At 36.5% G+C, this 23,968-nt stretch overlaps 1 protein-coding gene across 1 annotated transcript in view; it reads right to left on the bottom strand.

The window, feature by feature from the left end:
• Positions 1 to 11,672: 11,672 nt before the first annotated feature.
• iars1 (isoleucyl-tRNA synthetase 1) overlaps positions 11,673 to 23,968 on the bottom strand; it is a 125,975-nt gene continuing 113,679 nt past the window's right edge. Inside the window, exons 22-23 of the mRNA XM_048606306.1 lie at positions 17,030 to 17,182; positions 11,673 to 13,718 (exon numbers count right to left, since the gene is read on the bottom strand). Coding sequence (XP_048462263.1) covers positions 13,636 to 13,718; positions 17,030 to 17,182 — 236 coding nt within the window. The 3' untranslated portion in view covers positions 11,673 to 13,635. The remainder of the gene's footprint in view (positions 13,719 to 17,029; positions 17,183 to 23,968) is intronic.

The following is a 23,968-nucleotide window of genomic DNA, read 5'->3' on the forward strand; positions in this document are numbered from 1 at the left end:
CCAATCTTCTAGTTTCATGCTGTTTTTGGCCACTTTGTATGCCTTCTCTTTCAATTTGATAGCCTCCCTTATTTCTTTGGACACCCATGGAAGATTACCCCTTTTCGTACAGTCCTTCCTTTTCATTGGAATATACTTTTGCTGAGCACTTTGAAAGATTGCTTTGAAAGTCCTCCACTGCTCGTCAACTGTCCCACCATAAAATCTTTGTTTCCAGTCTACTTTAGCCAAGTCCTCTCTCATTCTATTGCAGTTCCCCTTGTTCAAGCACAGGATCCTGGTATTGGATTTTATCTTCACACACTCCATCTGTATTCTAAATTCAACCATACTGTGATCACTCCTTCCAAGAGGATCCTTAACTATGAGGTCATTAATTATTCCTGTCTCATTACACAGGACCAGATCTAGGATAGCTTGCTCCCTCGTTGGTTCCATTACATACTGAAACATTAGCTGTGTTTCTGGATTAATAGTCCAGCAATAATACCACGAGGCCATTGCCTCCCCATCATCATAAATTTTTGACTATCATAAACTCTTTTTCTGTTTAATCTTCCTCTTTACATTTCTCGGCAACTCCGGGGGTCTAGATATGGGAGTACCATTCTTATTTCAGAGTGGATGTATCTGCTTTGTGCCCCATAGAGCTCACTTTTTAGGTGTGTCCTACTGGTTTACCACACATTTATTCCTCAGCAGTCCTGTCCAGTCCACCTCAGCCAAATGACTTCAGTTTTATAAAACCTGCCATCCTGCAGTTAAAAACTTTGACTTCCGATTTATTTCTGTCCTTTTCCACAATATTAAATCTAACTGAATTGTGGTCCACTTTCCCAACATGGTCACCCACTGCCCATCTTCATTTTCCAAAACTAAATTCAGATTTGTTTCTTTTCTTGTTGGACTTATCATGTCTTATTTAAAAGAATTTTCCTGGACGCAGTACATGAATTTTCCAACTTCAATGCCCCCTATATTGTTGAAAACCCGGTTAATATTCAAAGTCTCCTATTATTGCTGCCCTTATACCTACAGGCAAGAGATTTATTTGCATACATGTTCTTCTATCTCCCTCCCGCTATTTGGAAGGTCTATTGTGTACTCTGAGGAGTGCAGCTGCTCCTTTTTTTTTGGTCTAAGCTCAACCCATAAAGCCTCATTTGCTTACCCATTTAGTATATCATCCCTTCTCACAATTATGTTTGATTCTTTAACCAATACTGCTACCCACCTCCCTTCTTTTTTATCACCCACTCTAACCTGCCTAAAATCTTTATATCTAGGGATATTGAGCTGCCAAATCTGCCTCTCCTTTAGCTACATTTCTGCAGTAGCAACAACATCACGCTGCTATTTGTCTATCTGTACCCTTAATTCATCTGCCTTGTTTGTAATACGTCTTGCATTTAACTATAAACAGCTCAACCTCATCGATTTCCTTTGCTGGATACTTTTTAATCTCTGTTTCTTTTGTCTTTCCAAGTCACTGACTGCATTATTAATGTTCTGCCTCCTGTTTCCTGATTTGAATCTGACTCATCTAAGCCTACACTTCGGTTTCCATTCCCCTGCCATACTAGTTTAAAACCTCACCAATGGAATGAGCAAAAGCCCCCGTGAGGATATTTGCCCCAGCTCTGCCAGGAACAACCTGTCTGGCTCATACAATTCCCACCTTCCCCAGAAATGGTCCTAATGCCTCAAGAATCTAAGCACCTCCATGGTCCACCATTTCTCCAGGCATGCATTCATCTGACCTTTTCTCTCATTCCTGCTCTCGCTAACCCGTGGCACTAATGCTGAGATTACATTTGAAGTCCTGCATTTTAATTTCTCTCCTCAACTTCCTATATTCAGTTGTCAGGTCCTTTACTTATGTCATTGGTAAATATGTGTCCCATTACCACTGGCTGTTCATCCTCCTGCTCCAGAATGTCCTGCAACTGCTCCAGGACATCCCTGACCCTGGCACCAGGGAGGCAACATACTGCCGTGGATTTACGTATGTGTCCATAGAAGCACCCGTCTGTACCCCTTCCTATTGAATCCTTCATCACCATAGCCCTGCCACTCACTTTCCTTCCCTTCTGTGCAGCAGAGCCATCCATAGTGCCACGAACTTAGCTAATGCTGCTTTCCCCGAGAAGCCATTACGCACCCCGCCCCCACCACCACCACAGTATCCGAAGTGGTTTGTTTGAAAGGGGAACTGACCACAGGGAACTCCTGCACTTCCTTCCTAACCCTTTTACTTTATCTGATGGTCACCTATTCCCTTTCTGCTTGTGTAATCCTTACCTGCGGTATGATCACGTTATCCACGACAGTCTTGGCAGGGCGAATGCTCTACAATGAGTCCACGCACAGCTCCAGCTCTGAAAAGCAGTTAGCCAGTACCTGCAGTTCGACACACTTCTTGCACATGTAGCTGTCAGGGACACTGGAAAGGTCACTCATTTTCCACATGGCACAAAAGGAATACACTATGGATTGATGTCTCCTATCATACTTTCTCTCTCGAATAGGCTAATTAGTTCCTTTAATTTAATTAACCTTCCCAGTTTAAGACTAGCTTCCTAGTTTCAAAGGCCTCGATTATAATTGCAAGCCCCTAACCTTTATTTAAGCTAATGTACCATGTTTTAAAAACTGTTAGAAAAATACCCTGCAACTCTTACCTACCAATTCGCTGTTTCTGTTGGGACTCCATCACTTTCTGAACTACCTGGACTCAGACCAAGCACCGCATTCAGTCTTTCAGCTTCACCTACTCCCTATCTCATCTAATTTTGTTTTTATCCAAATTGAAAGCACTCTTGTTTAGCCAAGCAGCAATGATGTTCTCTCTGAATTGGATCAAGCCAGTTGTTGAGTTCACCAGCTTCACCGGAGTGACTGCACTGACTTGTGCTTTTGAAAAGTGACTAAAACTACACCCAATCAAACAGAACAGCTTTTAGTTACTTATTTTTACTATTACATGTATTTTGTTACAAATACAGTGAAAAGTGTTGTACAGTGTCTCCACTCTGCAGCGCCATCTTGAAATACAGAAAATAAACTAAAACATAGAAAGTAAAGGCAGAAAATAAATAAATGTTTTAACCTAGCTTAAAAGCTCAGCCATGGACGTGGCTCCAGGTGCTCCCCTATGCTGATGCTGAAACCAACACAAGCATGAAGCAGTTGGCCAGCTTCAAGTCCCTTTGCCGTGCCACCGCTGGAACAGAGTCGCCATTCTTCAGTGCCATGTTGCCGCCACCAAAGCTGCCGCCACCATGAGTCCTCGCCGGGCCAAATTCATTGATGCCACCACCACTGATGCCATTGGGTGTGCACCAGGCCAAAACTCGAACCCACCACTGCTGACCAAAGTCCGTGCTGTAGTCTGACCTCACCAATGCTACTGGGTCTCAGACTGGGCCCAAACTCACCTCCACCGTGAATCCAAAAACTTGCCACACGTCTGCGCTGGACCCACATCATCACCACCAAGAAAAGGAATAAAAATGTGGATGTGCCCCAGGCTCAGGAGCCTGAACACTACCTACTCCACCACTGCCACGTAGATTAAAGAAATAATTTAGTTTGAAGATGTTATCAAATGTTATTTCTTCTTTTAGAGTCATGTTCAAACCCAGACGAAAAGTCTTATTTCTTAGCCAAAAGTAATGAAATAAGTCCAACCAATATCAGGGACATAAATTCTTTCCAATGACCACAAAGATTTTTGGATCAGAAGATCGAATCTGTTGGTGCCGTGTGAAACATTTTTATGAAGTTAGTGCTCATTGTAATTCTTGTTGTTTAGTAATGTAGTGGGACATTGTTTCCTTCACGCTTCTTTTTAGATCTAATCTGGGAATCTGTAATGTCATAACTAATATTTTACAAATATTAAGTTGTTCAAATTTTACTGGCAGATCGATCCATAATTTACAAAGAAATTAAAACATTGAGTCTAACATTTCTGTGAAAGTCTGATTTGTTTTTCAACATAAAGAATTCAGTCTCCAAAGGCATTTTCTTAAATATCTAAAGTAGTAGAAGGGAAATAAATACTGGCAAAGTGGACACATGCAAAATATAAAAAAAAGTATGGCAAATTTCTAACTGACCTAGACGTCACAGCAGAAAAGCCGATATCCTAAACATGATGGCAATTTATCAAATTACTTAGTAAAACAAGCAGCTTTAAACATTAATTATTCTTTAGAATCACAGCTAATTTTAGCCACCCTTCTAAATAGAATGAAGAGTTAGAACAGTATTTTAACATGGCTTTTAAATTAAAGTAGTTGATCACCAATTCATCTGTTTTCCAGTTGTCTAATGAACGACAACAGATGACTTGAAAGGGGTGACAACATCTTTATAATTCCAGGTCTTCAGACTTTTGATAATTTAGCTTGTATAATGCAAGGATATAAATTAATCTATCTAGGTCAACACATTCTAGGCACTATCTTTTTCATGAGACAGTATCACTATGAATGGATAGAAATCTAAATGGATATAACAAGACTTGGCATACTGTTATAATATTACCCTGATTGATTTAGGGATTTATTCTGTTGCTGATGGTGAGAAATTCGATTAACATTCCTAATGTTAATGGTGAGAAATTCTATTTATACTTTCTTAATAAGAATGGAGAGCTGGATATTTTGTCCAGGCTATTTGTTTCATTAATGGCATAAAGGCACATAATTAGAAGGACCTACTCAACAAAAAATGATGTCGGAAAGTTTTGATATTACGAGTAGTCAGGATGTGAATTTTCAACTGAAGACACCTGGGTTGAACTCTATTGGGAAGATGTCAGATTGCCTTCTTTGTGCCATCAATTATAAAATGAAGTTAAGGCTTTCGGAAAGATTTCATGTGTAGCTGCATATGCGCTATCAAGTGAAATGACTTCTAGTAAGTAGGCCAAGTTAAGGTTAGTTTGTTCAGTGTTTAAAAATACATCTACTCTTGTCATAAGGTTTTAAATGATAATAGACTCTCCACTTTAAGGTAGGTGGACCTAATTTTAATCCATTTACTGCAAGGTTTTCAAATATTCACTATTGCTTGTATTCTCAAAGCTGTTTGAAAAGCAAGGACATTTTTCTGCCATTTCAGTGTGTGGCATATCTGGACATGTTTGAGCTACTTTTAACATATTCACTGCTATGGCATATTTAATTACGGAATTATTTGTCTATGGTCATCGTTAGTCAAATTTCCAGATGAAACTTTCTCTTAGATCTTGTAAAAACTCAAATCTATACAAAATGTATAAAGATTTTCAATCCAGCTATTACTATGGTACATGAAGCAAAGGAACTTCAGCAAAGTTCTGAATGAAATCTGAACAGCTGTCTGATTGACATAATAATTTGGTTAGGTCATAATACTTCATGATTTGGGTGCATGATTATGTAACGAAACAAGTGCGCACAATCAAGAACAATATTTAGGGAAAGATTGCAAAGAAATACCAAAGACAGGTAATATTGCAAATGTCGTTTAAAAATGAACAGTTATTGCAAATTGAGGTAGCAGAATAAAATTAGCCTGGAAACAAAAGTCCTTTTATGTTAGCCTACTAAACATATAGAAAGATGGGGAACAATAAAATATCAAATTTTGTCAGGATAATCTAATACAGAAGTTCTCAACTTGAGTTCTGTAGAGGCTTTACAAGGGTTCAAGCAAACAATGTGAATGGGACCCATTTAATGTAATGGCACAGATCAGGTATTTGTTGGTGCTCACGATTCTGCTAGAGCTTGAACACCAAGTGAAGGTAAAAACTGAAAGAGCTGCGGATGCTGTAAATCAGGAACAAAAACAGAAGTTGCTGGAAAAGCTCAGCCGGTCTGGTAGCATCTGTGAACAAAAATTAGAGTCAACGTTTCGGGTCCAGTGACCCTTCCTCAGTGAAGTTGTATCATTGTGAAGCCTGAAGCTTGGTGCACTCACATTGAGACCCTGTAAATTAACAAATGGGGCATTGCGATATGTAATCCTGGAAAAACACATCACAGGGACATTAAAAAGTTTTTTTTTTGTAAATTGTAACAAATTAGATATGAAAAATATTTAAAAATGGCTATTTGCCTGATAGTCAAGTGTGTTTGACCAATGGCTGGAGCATGAGGCAAGTCATGTGATGAAATGTCCAGGAATAGATTTCATCACAATTTGCAAAGAAATGAGGCATGGGTTTTCAGGGCTACAGTTTAGGGAGACATGGAAGGGACTACCACATTCAACATATCCTTCAGTGTGGAATAATCATCAAACTTAACTGTTTTAATTGATTGGCTGGACATGTGCTTAGACTAAGACTAAAATTGTGCTCCAGTTCCTGGGGATGCCCTAATATGTCAGGAATTTCCTGCATGGTTAGGCCACTATGTAGCAAAAGCTGAGGGGTAGAAAAAGAAACATCATACAACAACCTGTCTCTGAGTAAGTGGGCAGTGAGGGATTATATATGAAATAGTGCTAGTATTCTGAACAGAAGCCATGAAGCCAATCCCACTTACTCAAGAGCAGAGACATATGACATAGTGAAATATTTTACAGGAATTTTATTGAACCTGGAAGATAACTTTTCAGCTGAAGGTAAGATAGAAGATTTTTACATCACTAATCATATCAGCATTCAATATATCAGAGAACTCTAACAAAATTTAATGCAAGTCCCTTTAACATGGGAGCCAATGATGAAGTTTTCATTCAGAAAAGTAGATTCACACAGAGGTTATGTTATGCAGTTTGGTGATTTATCATCCATTTGAAATGAGTTGCTATACCAAAAGTACTTGTGCACCACTGATGCAACATGAGTTTAATAATCCTATTTATTGTTGAAAACTGAGCCAGTTAACGTACAACTTGTTCCCATTGTTACTACATGCTTGTCACGCCATGGCAATCTGATAATCGCAGAACATTTGAATTCTGATTTGACTTTTTATTTGAAGAAAAAATTTTTAAAAACTTTATAGCAATGATAATAGGGGTTATTTTGAACCTCAAAAAATTGCACAAGCATTATTTGTGCCAAATGTTAACATTATTTAAAGGACCAGTCTCTACATCCATGCAACGCAGCAAACTGTAAATATGAGCAATGATTAAGGAGCTCTAAACCATTTAGAACTTTTTTTTTGGTGAATTAATATGCAAAAAAGATATGAGAGATACAAGATTGTTATATTTTGGAACAGTGTTTCAATTTAGAAGAAAATGAAGGCGATCATGTGACATGCTCTTACATCTGCCTAACATATGGTCTAGTTTTGTGACTGTTCCAGATTATGAGGAGGCCTGTGTTGTTTGCTGGAAGAAAGGCATAAGGTTTTCACATTTGGAGGCAATGTCAGCACTCTGTATTTGTAGTGATAAGACTTCTTCTCACCAATGTCCCAAGATAATGTTAAGAATGTTGGGTTACAAAAGAGTTATATTTTAAAGAATCCATTTACGTCATTGGTCCAATAACCAATCAGGATTTCTACTTGAATACAAGTTCTACATGATTCATGCTAATAAACATTTAGAAACCCTTCCCCTCTCAAAATCTAAGATATCCTTGAAACTTTCAGACATAGGCAGTTAGCCAGGATACTGGAGAGAAGGAGAAGGTAGAAGCTGAAAGCCTCTACAGTCCAATGCACAGGAATGCAGATGGGAGCTTGCCCTCATATTGAAAAGGTCAATTAGTCAGAATTTGAGACAAGACTGGAAAATTTGCCTAGCTTGCATTAGATGGAGAATCACCATGAAAACCTCACACTGTGAAATAAAATTCTGCAGTTAACAGTTACCAGGCTGGGAAAGGATAAATGTGGAAGCAAACCCTTAGGAGCTGGGAATCACTTTAAACTGGTTCAAGAAGAACTGAAATCCCATTTAAGTAACAGTATATAGTATACCTGTCAAGTGAGATTTTCAATAAAAATCAGGAACAAAAACAGAAGTTGCTGGAAAAGCTCAGCAGGTCTGGCAGCATCTGTGAAGAAAAATCAGAGTTAACATTTCGGGTCCAGTGACTGTTCCTCAGAACTGATGGTAGCTAGGAAAATGTTGGTTTATATGCAAAAGGTAGGGAGGGGGGAAAAGATAGGTGGGGATAGAGCCCAAAGAGAGAGAAGAGCAGTTGGACAAACAAAGGAGTTGATAATGATCTGACTAGGAGGGTGAAAAGCTGTTAATGAGGACTTTTAGTGACTAACAATAAGTAGTGTGTAATGGCAGACTATGTGGTAATAAGGCCTGGTATGTGGGTAGGGGGCAAGGACATGGGAGAGTTTAGGCTCTAAAAATATTGAACTTGATATGGAGTCTGGAGGGCTGCAGGGTCCCCGAGCAGAAAATGAGGTGTTGTTGTTCCAGCTTGCGCTGAGCTTCGCTGGAACACTGCAGCAAGCCTGAGACAGAGACATTGGTCAGGGAACAGGCTGGTGTGTTAAAGTGAGATTTTTCAGTCATGTTTAAATGAATGAATTACTTATTAAAATTAATTTTAATTAAAATTAAAAATCAGTAGTTCAAAACATAGATTGTATAAACCCTAAGTAGTGTTTGTCAATGTTGCTCCTGGTTTGCTTATTACAGTCAGTCTTAAAACATGAAAACGTCTTGTGTCTTTCAGCTATTAACTGAAAGTTCATATTTTCCTTTTTTGAAACACGAGGTCTCAACAGGGATCATAAATTTATGTGCAAAAAATTAAAACTGATATTAGGAAGAATAATTTGCAACTTGTTTGAAAATCATCATCTCTGGAGTCCTTCCAAGGATTTATTTTTGTGTCCCCATAACTGATTTATGTGCCATACCTGAAGAAAAAACAGTAACTTACTCCACTCACACTGCAGATGGTATCATTTTGTGTAGTTATTGTGCAGTTAACTTTTGATCCGATGTGGCAGCAATCCAAATTTATTTTAGTGCAAATGACCTGCAGTTTCCACCTGTAATATACAGATTTCCAGCCATCCTTCATATTGTATTTCATATTGCTGTCCCTGTGGCCCCTTTGACCTATTGGCCCCTCTTCTTTTCCTCGAACCCCTTTCTACAATTATTAATGCTCCCAAGTTACCAGCATCTTCGACTTAGGAAATTCAAAATGCTTTTGTTGGATCAACACTCTCCGCCTGTAGAAGCCAGTTACAAAGCCCTAATTCTGGAACTCACAGTCCTCTCCTATTCACTATTGACAACAGCTAGCTGCTAGATTTAGAGCTCTACAGCACCCCAACTGACCGAGCTGTACTGGTTGTGGCTCAAACCAAAGACATGGATCAGCAGACTCTGGTCAGACCAAGTGCCTGACTGACCAGGCTAACCCTGGTAGGGTAATCAGATGATCGGTTTGACTGGCTATGGAGGTAGCCCCTAGCAGTCTGTAGTGCTTCTTGGTGCACATGGCCAATTGCTTAAAGACTATGCAGTGTGTTTGCTGTGTAAACTGCTAACATATGCTGCAGGTACGACATTGACATAGCATGGTCCAAGTCCTCCACTGGCTTTTCAGCGCTCGCCACGTTGAAAAGGTGCCTGCTGCTCCCTCTGCACTTAAAAGGAATGCAAGATTAAGGCTTGCAGTCTGTAACTGAGCACTGAGACTCTGTGGACGAAGGAAGCAATAGTGAGTGATTACTAAGGAAAGCAGAAGTGATTTAACTACAACTAAAGAAAATGTTGATTTGTCAATTGATAACTGTATGTTAACAGGCTTTTGAACTTGATATTATAAATTCTCTACCTTTGGTTTACAAAAATTCCTTTCTTGCTGTAGTAATAATTACAGAGGGGTACAGTGGGTATGTGACATAGACACAGGCCATTGGTACAACTCGTCCATGTCAATATTTTTGTTCCACTGGAATCTCGTTTCATCTTTCCTCATCTAAATTTGTCATTGTAACTCTCTACTTCCTTCTGCGTCCAAAGACTGTCGAGCAGAAAAAGATCTATACTGTTTGATTCACTCACTAACTGTTGGAGTGAGTTCCACTTTCTTACCATTGTGGGTAAAGAAGTTTCTTCCAAATTCCTTATTGTATTTCTTGGTAACTATCTTAATTTGATGACTTCTAGTTTGACTTCCCTGTGAGTGGAAATATTTTCTCTGTATCTTGTAGCTCCTGAATCACATTTTATTTGAATGATTGTTATTGATGTTTCTGGTGCATCACTGTTGATTTCAGTTGCTCTGCAATATTTGTTTCAGCTGTCCAACTCATTAAATAAATCAGATCACAAACCAGTGAATCAATGGCAAATAGCACTTAACTACAGCTGGATCAAGACAGCAAAAATATTTTAACAGTTAAACCATAGCTTTAACATTTGGGGAAAAAAAATCAAATTTTCTATCAATAAAGAGACAAACAAAACATCTGCTCCTATGATGCTGCTTGGCCTGCTGTGTTCATCCAGCCCTGCACCTTGTTGTCTCGGATTCTCCAGCATCTGCAGTTCCTACTATCTCTGAAACAAAACATCATCTTTGATTTTCACTTCAATGTAACAAGCTAGGATAATCGTCAGCACTTAGAAAAATTGGTGCACATTTTTCTTGAACCTTCCAAAGTTACAATTTAGCATATCTTGTCTCTCCTTTTTAGAAAAATGTATCTAATTTTTTTTTTTGCATTGGATTTTCTCTGCCATTGTGATCATCCATTTCACCAACCTGTATATAGACTCAAACGTGGGGCATTCGTCCCTTAGTGTTGTTTCACATCTGCAAATTTCCAAGGTGCACCCTGTAATCTAAATTCCATTTCATTAACACAGATCCAAAACACAACGGTAGTGGTCCCAGTGAATCTTGGGGAAATCCACTATATGCCTTCCACCAGTCTGAAAACAGCCACTCACCACAAATCTGTTTTTTTTTACCTCTTAGCCAATTTTATATTGAAACAACCACTGCCATTTTTAATCCTATGGGCTTCAATTTTGCCAATAAGCCTAACATGTGGTATGTTATCAACAACTTGTTAAAGCTTATATACATGTTCAGTGTACTGTTCTTACCGATCCTTTGGTGCTTCTCGAAAGAACTCATTCAAGTTCATTAAATATGATTTACTCTTAACAAGTCCACTATTAGTTCATGTCTATCTACCAAGCAGTGCTTAATTTTCTCCCGGGGTTAACCTTTCTAGATGTTTCTTACATCCAGACAAACTGACATTAAACTGGTTTACTCATAGTCATGTATTTCCAATTCTCCCTTCTTTCAATCAAGGGTATAACATTTGCAACTCCCCAGTTGTTTGGCATCACTCCTGTTTCTAAGGATGTTTTGAAGACGATGGACAGCACTTTTGCAATTTCTAGTCTTACTTTCCTCAGCAATCTAGAATCTATCCTATCCGACAAGGTAAATTATCAATTTTAAGTACTGTCTTCCTTCCTAATATCCCATTTTTAAAAATTTCATCCAATATCTGGGCAATCTCCTTGTTCACTGTGGCTTTGATAAAGCCCTCTTTCTCAGTGTATATTGTTTAAAAAGTGTCATATGGTTTAGACGTAGACTTTGTCTACACTAACTACATCAAATGGATTACAAACAAATTTAGCTACTGGTAAGAAGCAGCATTGATTAAGAGGTTCCAATAATAATAAAACAAAGTGCATCATTACAATTGTCACTACATCACATTGTTATATTTATTTAAAGTTAATTCATGTACTGAGAAACAAATAATCTGAACCCAAATTTTATAACTGAATGTGAGCCCAAAGTAATTTGCTTTCCCAATGGGTCTTTAGGAGTAATGCAATTACTACAGAAGCAACAGGAAGGCTTAACATTTGAAAAATACAATTCCTAGGCACATGTATAACTGTATAACAAAACAAGAATTTCCAAAATGTACTTTAGCAACTGTAAGTTGCTAGTTATCCAAACCATTTTTGCCCATTTGTGGGGAATTGCATTGCATAGTTTCAAGTTTAAAGAAGGCATTTTCTGCAGAGGCTGTTTGAAAGTTAATGAAATAGAACTACAAGCAACATGTTCATTCCTACAATATACCATTGTGAAAATATTAGAATGTTAGTACCGCAGGTATGAACTTAAAATTCATGGGACAAAGGATGTATACTGGAGTTAACACAATGCGAATATAATTAGAGTCTATCCAAATAATATAGTGCAAGCATGTGATGACAACATAACTGCTTATTTGACAATTATATTGAATAAGTGTCCAATGCATTTTCTGTTCACACCACATTTACCAAGGAGAATTTTATTCTCAAAGTGGCAATGTTTGCATTTTGTAAAGCATATGTTGTGCAGGCCTGCTTAATTGTTGATCATAAAAACAATCTGACATCTGAACTAAAATTGAATAGAATGTATATGAAACCCAAAGCCTAAGACTCCAATCGAAGCACCATTCCCAAATATCAGTGGTTTACTTGCTACCTCCACTCAAAAGTTTGAAACTGGACGACATGATCTTGAAGTCAAAATGCAAATTCCACAATGGTTTGTCAAATTAATTCCATCCACTGTAATGCAGCAAAATATGTAATTTGATTCACATGCATTTACCAAGCTACCCACTGATCTGCATGCAGATATTGTATCCAAAGAAGTATTTTTCAACAGACCATGAGGTCTGAACCATGTTATCTTTTGGGTGATTAAGATACAGTGAACATTAGCAGGGTAACATTTTCTGCAAAGATGCCACAAAACAACCTGGTAGCATCATTTAAAAGTCTACAATCTCAGTTTAACTGTTAGAAATAGTGCCCACGAGAAAGGGGACAAAATGCCAAGACCTAATTGTTATCGAAGAAAAATTCTAAACAGTAGAATTGGTAGTTCAATCTAAAATATTAGAGGGCAATTTTTCATTCAGATGCTGCAAAGATCTAAGCTAATACTACAAAGATTTAGGAATAATAATCTTTGTTCTTTTCCATAATTTTGTGGCATAACCAGTGTGCAAAATGGGGACTTCAGAGAAGATGAACAAGATTGTGGAAACTTTGCTGCTTCAGATTTAATTTTTCTCTTGTTCTTAATGTATCTTGTTGTTATCTGCTCAATTATATATTTTTCTGATAGCAAATGCTTCAGTCTCTCTATTTGTATCCTTTGTGCCTCCAGCTCCCATAAGGCACCTAAAGCAGAGGATGCCTCCCAGGTCTCTATTAATGTTATTCCGATCAAGCTATAAAGAACATCAATCATCATCAGCCTTAAAATGAATTCCCCTCCGTCTATGGGGAAATACCTGGCCTCTGCTCAGTACAACAGCATGGAGGAGATCAAGTACTCAGAAGAATGAAAGGAAGAACTGACTTAGCACTTCTGCCTTCCCACCTGTAGCCTCCTTCACACCTATGTTGTTATAATGTCCAACTGTAGATTACCCTTGCCAAGGTTTGAGGAAAATTAATCAATATTTATGACATCAAACAAAATGTAATTTTATGAAATAGCATTCAATCTTCTTCAGTGATGTGTCAAGTGTACAGTCAAATAACATTTTCAAATTTTCTAAATTAATTCCAGGTATGGATTATCCATTAGCAGTACAACATGGTCATAATGCAGCATTCATAAGAACTAAAATATCTGTACAGATCTTAGGACTCTGCTGTTGTCGGCAAAACGTGAATGTAAATGGTCTTCATGTTCAATGTTTTCATTGAAGCGTCATTTGTAATTTCTGAAAAAAGATGTGTTTAGCGATATTTTAGAAAAAGCACTATTATTGTATGTGAAAAATTACACATTCACACTTAGCCCCCCCCAAGATTACAAGAGTGACTTATAATTGCTGATCGTGGAAACAATCTGACATTTGAAGTAAAATTGAATACGATATATATAAAGCCCAAAGCCTAAGACTCAGTTCCAAACAACCTTCCCAAATATCAGTGATTTACTTGCTACCCTCAATCCAAAATGGAATGCTGAAAAATTTGAAACTGGACTACATAATCTCAGTCAAAATGCACAAATTTCACAATGGTGTGTTAATTTAATTCCATCTAATGTAATGCAGCAAAATATGTAGTTTGATTCATGTGCACTGATCAAACTCATACGTAGTAAACTTGTAAATGTGCATTTGTTTATTTTTGTATGTAGGAGCAAAGGCACAAGAAAATTAATCACACAGATGCACCTTAAGAAGTAAGTTTCCACGATAAATGAATTCCATAATAAATATTCAGTATCGATTCAAATATTATTGCAATGGTATGCAAGTCTTTTAAAAATAAAGGCTTGTAGGATAATGCCAACTAGAAATCTGGACAAAAGGACTCCTTGAAGAAAAGCAATTTTAAAGAAAGGTATGAAAAGAGTATCCTTATCTAGTGGGCCTATTTACAGCTTCTTGCAAACTTCAGACCTTACTGATAAATTAGGTTACAAGTCTTGGAAACCAATACTGTTCTGTAAAATATGTCAAATCTTTTGCACCTTTTCTTCTTTGTTAAAATATTGAAAAGAGCTGAGATAGGTATTCATTTTGCACCATAAGTTTGACCAATCAAAATTTGGGCATTATTTTATTTTGTAAGAGATTGAAGAATATTTCATGTCTTCTTTCATTTGCTCTCTATTTTTCAAATGACTTGAAATAAAATTTCACAGACAACTGTGCGATACATTACCACTGCTCGTCTTGTCTTATGTTGTTATTGCACTATATTGTGGTCTTCACTGGTCAATACTTAATAAAAACTGCTTACAAGCCAAATGGAACAAATTTAATACAAGAGACAAAATCTTTTCATACCAATTTTTATTCTTCTCTAAATTGTGTCTATCCTCACGAGGATCCTACAATAGACCATGACCTATTTTAAAGTTAAAAATGGTAACACAGATGCAGCAGCCCATTTTATTGGCCTACCTACACTGCATTCAAAAATTCATGTGCACAACACAGGTCAAATATTAATTCAGAATGAGCACATGCTGTCCAAATGGAATTGTACTAGAATTAAAATTCAAAAATGCACTTTAAAGCTAATGGTTTATACATGGCACTTTAGACAAAAAAAGTTCAAAAAAAGAATTTGGTGTACCCTTAAGACATTTTGTGCATTAAGTTATTTTTGATACCACTGAGGTGGGATATTGCCAGTGCTCAACCCTGAAGCGTATATTATTTTTTAATGGGGATAGTTCATGGGCAGTAACCATCATGGTAGCTGGGTGAGGGAACTAAAATGTTAAACAGGCATAAGATGAAGCTTCAGTCAGGAGGAGCTGCAAGCCTTCGACATGATTGTTGGGATACAGTAGAAAATAGATTTCCATTCTGCAATTATTCCACTTCTTAACTGACCACATTAGCACAGAAACATTCAAGTTTCATGCCTTACCACAGCATCAGTGGATCAAAAATTATTCCATTTGGGGAAATCAGAACATCAATGTTAGTACAATAAGTAATGAGACATCATAACAGAAACAGCAATATACTTGTGGCGCTGGTAATAAGTTGATAGATGTAAATTAGTAAACATTTCCGTTGAAATGACATTTTGTTTAAACTATCATTTATAACAATGTATCAAAATAATTATAAACAAACATTGAACACATTTAAAAATGATGTGCAACAATGTAACTATTATTTGGGAAGTATTAAGAGTAATGGCACTCAACATTCTTTCTTTACAGGCTTTTAAATAATGTTTCAGCACATGCTGAACGCGACTATCTGTACTCTTTTGTTCACTAGCTTGGCATTCTATTATTCGAACCATTTTAAGTGCTTACATAGTGTGGATCACTGCAAATTAAATCAGACTTAGAAAATTGCAAACTAAATTAGAATTTTTCAGAGTGCTATTTTGACACCACATGGGAAAGGGTATTCTAGAAACATCACTAATCATGTTTCTTCCATTGTAAAAATATATAGAAGTTTGCATCACATTTTCTCTTTTCCCATACTCTGTGTAGAACCAAAGGGTTACTTATATTTTTGTTGTAAACCAATTAAGTTTGAAACTGAAGTCACCATCAAAAGCTAAAAATTTCTGCATTTTTGTGGCTTGCTTCAGAAAACATTAACTATTATGGACATTGAATTATTTAAGAACATATATTTAAAATGACTCATCACAACTAAGTTGCGTATTATTTGGATAAAGTCTGCATGCCAGAATTTTCTGTACTTTGGTATATATGAAATAAACTCACTTTGATCTTTTACATTCTTGTCCTTAACATTTCTGAGCTTAAGATCAACAAACAGTAGTTGCAAACAAACATGATAGCCAGTTTAAAATATTGAAAGTCAGCACAGACTTACTTTTGTAATTAAGCATGCAATTAATAAAAACAGAGTCTTCATGATTATATTTAAGGTCTGATCCATTAAAGAAACAAAGAGATTCTGGAGCATTAACAATTGTGCAAGAATATTTTTTTCCTCTGCTGCTGTCACTGAATTAAATCTGTTTTTTTTCAAATCACCTTCATCTGCCAGGAACAATTTTTGTATAGAATACTGGTGCCGTGGTTCAGAGTCAAGTGACAAATGCCATTAACAAAAAAAGTAAGAGTTCCCAATACAACTTTGAGTTCAGAGCTGCAGTGTTGATTTATAAATGAGGGTACCACACAAACTCAGCATTCAAGTAGCGTTAATAGTTACTTATAGTGTCTCAAGAACGTTTACCAAAGCAAACAGCGAGCGGAGGTAGGAACATGTCACACATACAAAATAAAGTAGTAAAACATTTAAAGTAGTCAAATTAAATTTCCAGTACTCAGCAAGCATCACAAACCTAAAAAGGTCCTGAGTGAGAAAGGGGAAAGAATGTGTATTTGGAACACGTACCAGAGGTATATTCAAAGGAAAACTGGGGCTGTAGATACTAAAGTTGAAGTTATGCGTGGGCAAAACGAATTGTCACAATTTAACGTTCTCTGTACTCCTGGAGTACTGAAGTCTCAAAATTAAGTTGCTCCCTAGCTCTCCTAGTCAGTGCTTACATCAACAAGACATACCTTCTGCTTTGGTATCACCTAGGCACAATCTTAGCTTCTTGCTTCTGAGGCCAAATACTTTGGCTGCCTCATGATAAAGACCAGCGTACGTCAGCCCATTCTGACCTGTTGGGTTTTCCAGCAAAAGAGCTCCAACTGTACCTTTGAGACATTCTATAATACAATAACAGAACATGCAAGTAAAGTGAGTAAGAACACCAGCAATTTTCAGTCCGTAGCTATTTTTTGGAGTTGCTAAATTATTAATCATACCTCTTAGAGACACTCTGGCATAAAACAATCATAAACCCAACAGATCAGTAGGACTGCATATTATGTTGCGTTTAAATTGATCCTGCGTTAGTTAAAATGCAAATTTTCATCTATTAATTTGCATTTTTATTTCAGATAATCAATGAAGCAGATCACCCACAAATTCTTCTGTGATCCAAGTTAAATTTCTTGGAAAGAGAATAGAAATTCTGACCTTAGTCATTAAAAATATACTTGGAAAATCACAGGATGACAAGACTGGCTTTATGAAAGGAAAATCTGGATGACAAAGTTATTGGACTTTTTTGAAGATGTAACCAGGAGGGTAGATAAAAGGGAACCAATAAATGCAGTTTACTTGAATTCACAAAAAAAGCATTCAAAAAGGTGCTACACTAGTATGTAATGTCAAGGTTCATGCAGTTGGGGCAATATAGTGGCATGGATAGAGGAAAGGATAAGAGACAGAAAGCAAAGAGTAGGGATAAAGGGACATTTTCAAGCAAGTGGGCTGTAACTAGTAGAATGCCACAAGGATCAGTGCTGGGGTCCAAGATATTTGCAAACTATATTTATAACTTGAATCAACAGTTAGAGTAATGCACTTAATTTTGCTAATGGCATAAAGTTAGGTATGAACTTAGTGTGAGGAGCACAAAAAGAGGCTGAAAAGAGATATCAACAGGGTAAGTAAATGGGCAAAGAGGTGGCAGATGGCATACAATATGGAACAGTGTGAAATTATTCATTTTGGTAGTAAGGACAGATTAGCAGAATATTTAAAATGTGTAAAACATCTAAATGTTGATGGTCAGGCAGACTTGTTTGCACTTCATGTGGAACTCAAAGTCAGCATGCAGGTATGGTGAGCAATTAGGAAAGCGATTGACACATTTTATTACTTTACAAGGGAACTGGAGTACAAGAATAAAGGAGTCGATGCTAAAATTGTATATTGTGAGACCACATGTAGAGTACTGAGCATAGTTTTGGTCTCTATTTTGTATGAAATTATAATGTTGCATGGGAGGCAAAAGTCCATTACATTGATGCCTGGACTGAGAGCTGTCCTATAACAGGAGGCTGACTAAATTGGGCCTTCATTTTCTGGAACAAAAATTGAAAGTGCTAAAGAAATTCAGCAGTTCTGGCAGTATCTATGGAGAGAAAAACTGAGTTAACGTTTCAAGTCCAGTGAGTTCTGACAAATACTTTTGGGGGAAAAATATTTTATGTGAAGTGCAAATGTGACCAAATTCAAAACAGAAAAGTTGAAAAGGAAACAGAATCAGTTTATGAGATAACAAATGCCAGCAGATCAAACAAAAGACTACATTTTTCACCTATTATTTCTGTGATAGGAACAGTGCAATGATTTGATAAACAAATTAGTTTATTGGATTTGACTCAAATTAAAGAATAGATTTGTTAACTCATGTAATCTGTTACAGATGAAGCTTGTTTCAATATTTTAAACTTCTATAGCAGAATCGCTGCTTGTACTCTTTAATACCTTACCTCTTGTGGAAAAAAAGTAAAGAATTGTTGTAAAAGTAAGTAATTAATTGATCATACCAATCATATATGTTTCGATATCCCAAGATTCGGATTTAAATCAGGCTCCTCAAGTGTAATACAGGTAACATTTTATATTTAATAGAATCAGTCCTCTTGCTTTTAATCTCATCCACCATCAATAGACCGAAAATGTTATGATGTTTAAATTTATGGCAAATATTTTGTCATCTAACATAGTCTTATAAGTTCTCTGTAAAGACAATTAGCAAAACATCCTTTGGTAAGGTTTTCACAGTTAAGTGATCTCTGCTTCATTATAACAGTTATAAAAAAGGACTTAACAGCATACAGTGTTTGGAAAATTAACAGCCACAGTTACGGAAACCATACGCTGGTGTCAGAGTTTAGTTCCACTCAGTTAACTGGGGAAAGCTACATGATATGTGCCTCATAGGAATGTGATTTAAGTCAAAAATCTGTAACTCTTTCACCTTCGGTCCTGTTAAAATTGAAATGTAAACCATGTGCAAAAGACCGTAATGTAGCATGACATGGCCTCTATTGCAACGGGGTGGGGTACTAAATTAGGAAAGTCTTGCTACAATTTTACAGGGTGCAGGTGAGATCACACCTACAGGACCATCTGCATTTTGGTCTCCTTTCATAGGGAGGGATATACTCGCGTAGAAAACTGTTCAGAAATAGCTCACTAGGCTGATTCCTGAAATGAAGTGATTTTCTTAAGAAGAAAGTTCGATAAAAGTAGGCCTTTAACCATTGGAGTTTAGCAAAATGGGAGATAAGCTTATTGAAATATACAAGATTCTGAGGCAGTTTGACAGGATAAGTCCTTAGAGCATGTTTTCCCCAGGGGGTGATCTCAGACTCAGGGGCAGTTTGAAAATAAAGAGGCAACTTTTCAAGATAGTGATGAAGGGACATTGCTTCTCTAAGTCATTAAACTTGGCAATTCTCTATCCCAGAGATCAGTAGAGACTGAGCTGTTGAAAATATTTAAAGTTGACAGATTTTTGATTGAGAAGAGAGTAATTGGTTATGAAGGACAAGGCAGGCAGGAAAGTAGTAAAGGTCACAACCAGCTTAGCCAACATTTTACTGAATGGTGGAGTAGGCTTTGATGGGCCAAATGGTCTAATCCTGTGCCATATTTCTAATGATCTTATGACAGAACTGGAAACTATGTATTTTTCATTAAAACATATGAATTATACTATTGTACTGGGCTATGGAAAGCTTGGTATAAGAGATCACCTTGTGGGTAGTGTAACTCAAAGAACGACTATAAGATATAGAATAGAGTGAGTTCACTTTGACAATCAGTGTAAGTTCTGAGGAAGGGTCACCAGACCTGAAACATTAACTCTGACTTTTCCTTCACAGATGCTACCAGACCTGCTGAACTTTTCCAGCAACTTCTGTTTTTGTTCAGTATATACTCCAAACTATATAAAAGACATTCAACATCAAAACAATGGTTTTAAATATGGCATTTTTGGAAATGGTAAGCAATTGTCCATATTTATTGTACACTTCAATGCTGCCAGGATAATGATGGATCTCCAAGAACTGCACAATAAACAAGCGAACACTATAGCAAACTAACATAAAGCTGAGATATTCCATAGTTTCCAGAACAGTAGATTACTTTTAAGTTAATTTCTACATCATATATTTTCAAAGGTGACAGTACAAACAGTTTAAATAGGTGATCGAGGTAAATAACATGACTGTAATTTATTTCATGAGAGTTTACAAAAGTTGGCTAAAGCAATGTGAAAGAAGCAGGTCTCTCATAAAAGGTTACAAAAAGTGGCAACATTCTGATATAAGTGTCAGTAACTCTCCATCACAACTCTTCCTCTCCTTGCCCCACCCCAACAATAAAGTAATATACAGTTAACCACTAATGGTTAATAGGTATCATCTAATGAATTACAAACCAGTGATCTCATGATGTGGCTCAAATGAAATCAGAGTCATTGAAAACCATCAACAGAATGGAATTCAAATAAAGCCTATACTAATTTGCAGATGCCCATTTTAAAAATATATAAATATATTTAAAGATGTTCAGAAATGAATAGTTCAAAAATAATTTATGATGAGCTTATTAATCTGCAACAGAAGAGGCAATGAATACTGTGACATTATTTAAAGATAATTTGCAGCATAGGACCTGACTATTGTTGTGCGATCTACAACAGTTCAGTAGTCTGAACAGATGGGTCTGTAGATTAGTCTCACATTGGGCAAACAATACTTGAGATCAAGACATTAAGTGCTGGAGAAATTCAGCAGGTCCAGCAACATCTTTGGAGAGAGAAAAACAGAATAAACATTTCATGGTCAATATGACTTATAATTGGTATAAAATGTTAACTCTATTTAAATCTCTCACAAGTGCTGCCGGACCTACCGGGTTTCTGCAGCACTATTTTTATTTAAATTTTCAGCATCACAGTACTTTGCTTTGGTTTTGAGTAATGAATATTTGAGGACTGTTCGAGTAAACAAAGAAATATTCCACAGCTTATTCCTGAATACATGAGTGACCAAGAAGCTCAATCTACTCTTCTAATTACTAATGGTCAGAGCTCCAGATATGGATGTACTGTAACCTTTCTAACTATTTCAGCAACGCAAGTTTTTTTTTACAAAAGACCATACAAAAGGGAAGCAAACTATGTGAATAAGTACTATGAGTTCAACTCTAAGGTTGAGAATGCTTATTGAAAAGCTTTTAAGTAGGGATGCATGCACACTAGCCATTCGGGAGGCAACAGGAAATAGCATGGGATTCAAATTGGGAATGTTGATCACTGCGTCCAAATTTTTGATATCTGTGATTTCTACATGAAGTTCTGGATCCAGAAAAATTTAAAATGGCAAGTTTATTATTACTGATATATTTCAAAAAGTCAGTTCATGATGCAACTTCAATTGAGCAGATATCCTCACACTCAAACATCTTTGATTTTTTTTCTCTTTACTTACACCATCAAAACTGTTGATTTCTAGTCATACTTTTCAATTCATTACCAAATACCAATCATTCTTATGCTTTAACTAACAACTTGAGGGGCGGGGGGGCCACATAACCAAAAGTTAAGGTTGAATTTGAGCTTTTCATTGTGTACTCAAGTGGACATTCACTATATGAATACCAATGTAAAGGGGAACAATATTTTTATGTTATTTGAGATGAGAGTGCTGATTTTTTGGCAGACTCTGACTTGTTTAGGCTTTGCCATGCAAAATGCACCAAGTCAACTGAATTTGAATTTCTTCCTTGTAATGGTGAAATTGTGTATTCCACCTTATGCCACTTTCATGTTGCAATTAATAAAACTAAAACAAAATTCTGTATAAAGTAGGGTTTGGCAATATATGCTGGTCAAGCCACATCCCATGTATGAATGAAAAGAAATAAATGGTGAAAACTTACAAAATTGGATAGATTCTTTATTTGCAAATTTAATCACACATCAACAGGTATGATATGAATATGGAGCAGACATTCACTGCAAACCAAGTTATAATAAGTGAGATGTAACGGATACTGATCTCGCCTAGGAATTCAACAGATCTGATAGGTTTAGCTTTAGTTTCTATCTGGAAGAGTCATATTGGACTCGAAATGACGACTTTGTTTGTCTTTCTATGATTTTGCAAGATCTGCTGAGTTTCTCCAGTATTTTTTATTTCAGGTTGCCATTCCTTGTTTTGTTAGCCAGCTATCCATTGAAAACAAAAAAAAGTATTGTATATGATATTGAGTACATGATATAGATTTAGACTGCACCTTAAGAATCACGACAGAATCAGTCGTTAAGAATTGTTATCTGGGTGTGATATAATACAATATTCAAGCTCTTTGGGACAACTACAAAACAGCAAATTCAATAGGGCTAAGCAAATAGAGACACACAAACCTACTAGGTCACAAGTGTTTCTTGAGTTGTAATTGCAAGTAAAGTTGCCATAGTTCCAGAGGACCACAGGGCCACTCATTAGAGAGTTGGTGGTTTAATCTTAGGGTCACCACACCTTAGGCAGGGAAAAGTTAAAGAGAGTCCTTTATTGTAAACTTAGAATGGAAATTGTTGTTACATGCAAACTTGTGGGAACACTAAAGATTCTTAGCAAAATCCTGGGAATACTCAAGATCATTTTTGGGGTGTACTAAAGAAAATAAAGGAATTATTTTTTGAAAAGAGCAATTTTTATGTTGTGAATGTTATGTGCTGAACTGTGTACAATTCTAATTCTAGTCTCTAAATTAATAGTCATCAGTTGTGATATAAACTACTTTTTGTTTATAAGTGAACAATACTTTTCTTAAATATGGTTATGATACAATGACAATTGACCATTGATGCCAATTGTATTTACCTAATGCTTCAAAATCAGAATGATGCAAAGATATTGAGTAACTGTCTATTGGTAATTCAGTAATGTACTCTTTTTAATTTAAATCATCACACACACCATAAACAATCCATTTAGTTGCTTCACATCCAATTCATTTTGTATGCAAAGGAACATTTTAAAATTAATTCATATAATGGACTTTAAAGTTTATGCCACATAATAAATCATTTCAACACGATGAAAAATATTACAAAGGTTCATTTGTTGCAACATTTAACTCTACTGTAAAACTTCACACAACAAATCTTTGAATAAATAATCTTAGAGAAACTAATTATGAAAAAGATTCACAAGAATAGTTCCAGGGACAAGGGACTTTGGTTATGTGGATAGATTGGAGAATCCTGGGTTGATCTCCTTTCAAGAGAAGGGAGAGAGGAAATTTGTTAGAGGTATTCAAAATCATGAGGAATCTAGAAAAAAGTAGATAAAGAGGAAGTTGTTCCTAATGGCAGAAAGGTCAAGAACCAGAAAATATAAGCAGGTCTGGTAGAACCTGTGGAGAGAGAAACAGAGTTTTAACGTTTCAAGTTTGTTATTACCCTTCTGTCAGACCCTAGTTTCTCCAGCATTCTGTGCTTGTTTCAAATTTCCAGCAGTATTTTGCCTTTATTTGAACATAAGTTTAAGTTCATTGGCAAAGGAATCAAAGGTGGCACGAGGAAAAACTTTGTTTAATACAGCAAGGATGCATAATACACTACCAGAGAGGGTGGG

The sequence above is a fragment of the Rhincodon typus genome, chromosome 16 (genome assembly GCF_021869965.1).
Source record: "Rhincodon typus isolate 14 chromosome 16, sRhiTyp1.1, whole genome shotgun sequence".
Classification (NCBI taxonomy): domain Eukaryota; kingdom Metazoa; phylum Chordata; class Chondrichthyes; order Orectolobiformes; family Rhincodontidae; genus Rhincodon; species Rhincodon typus.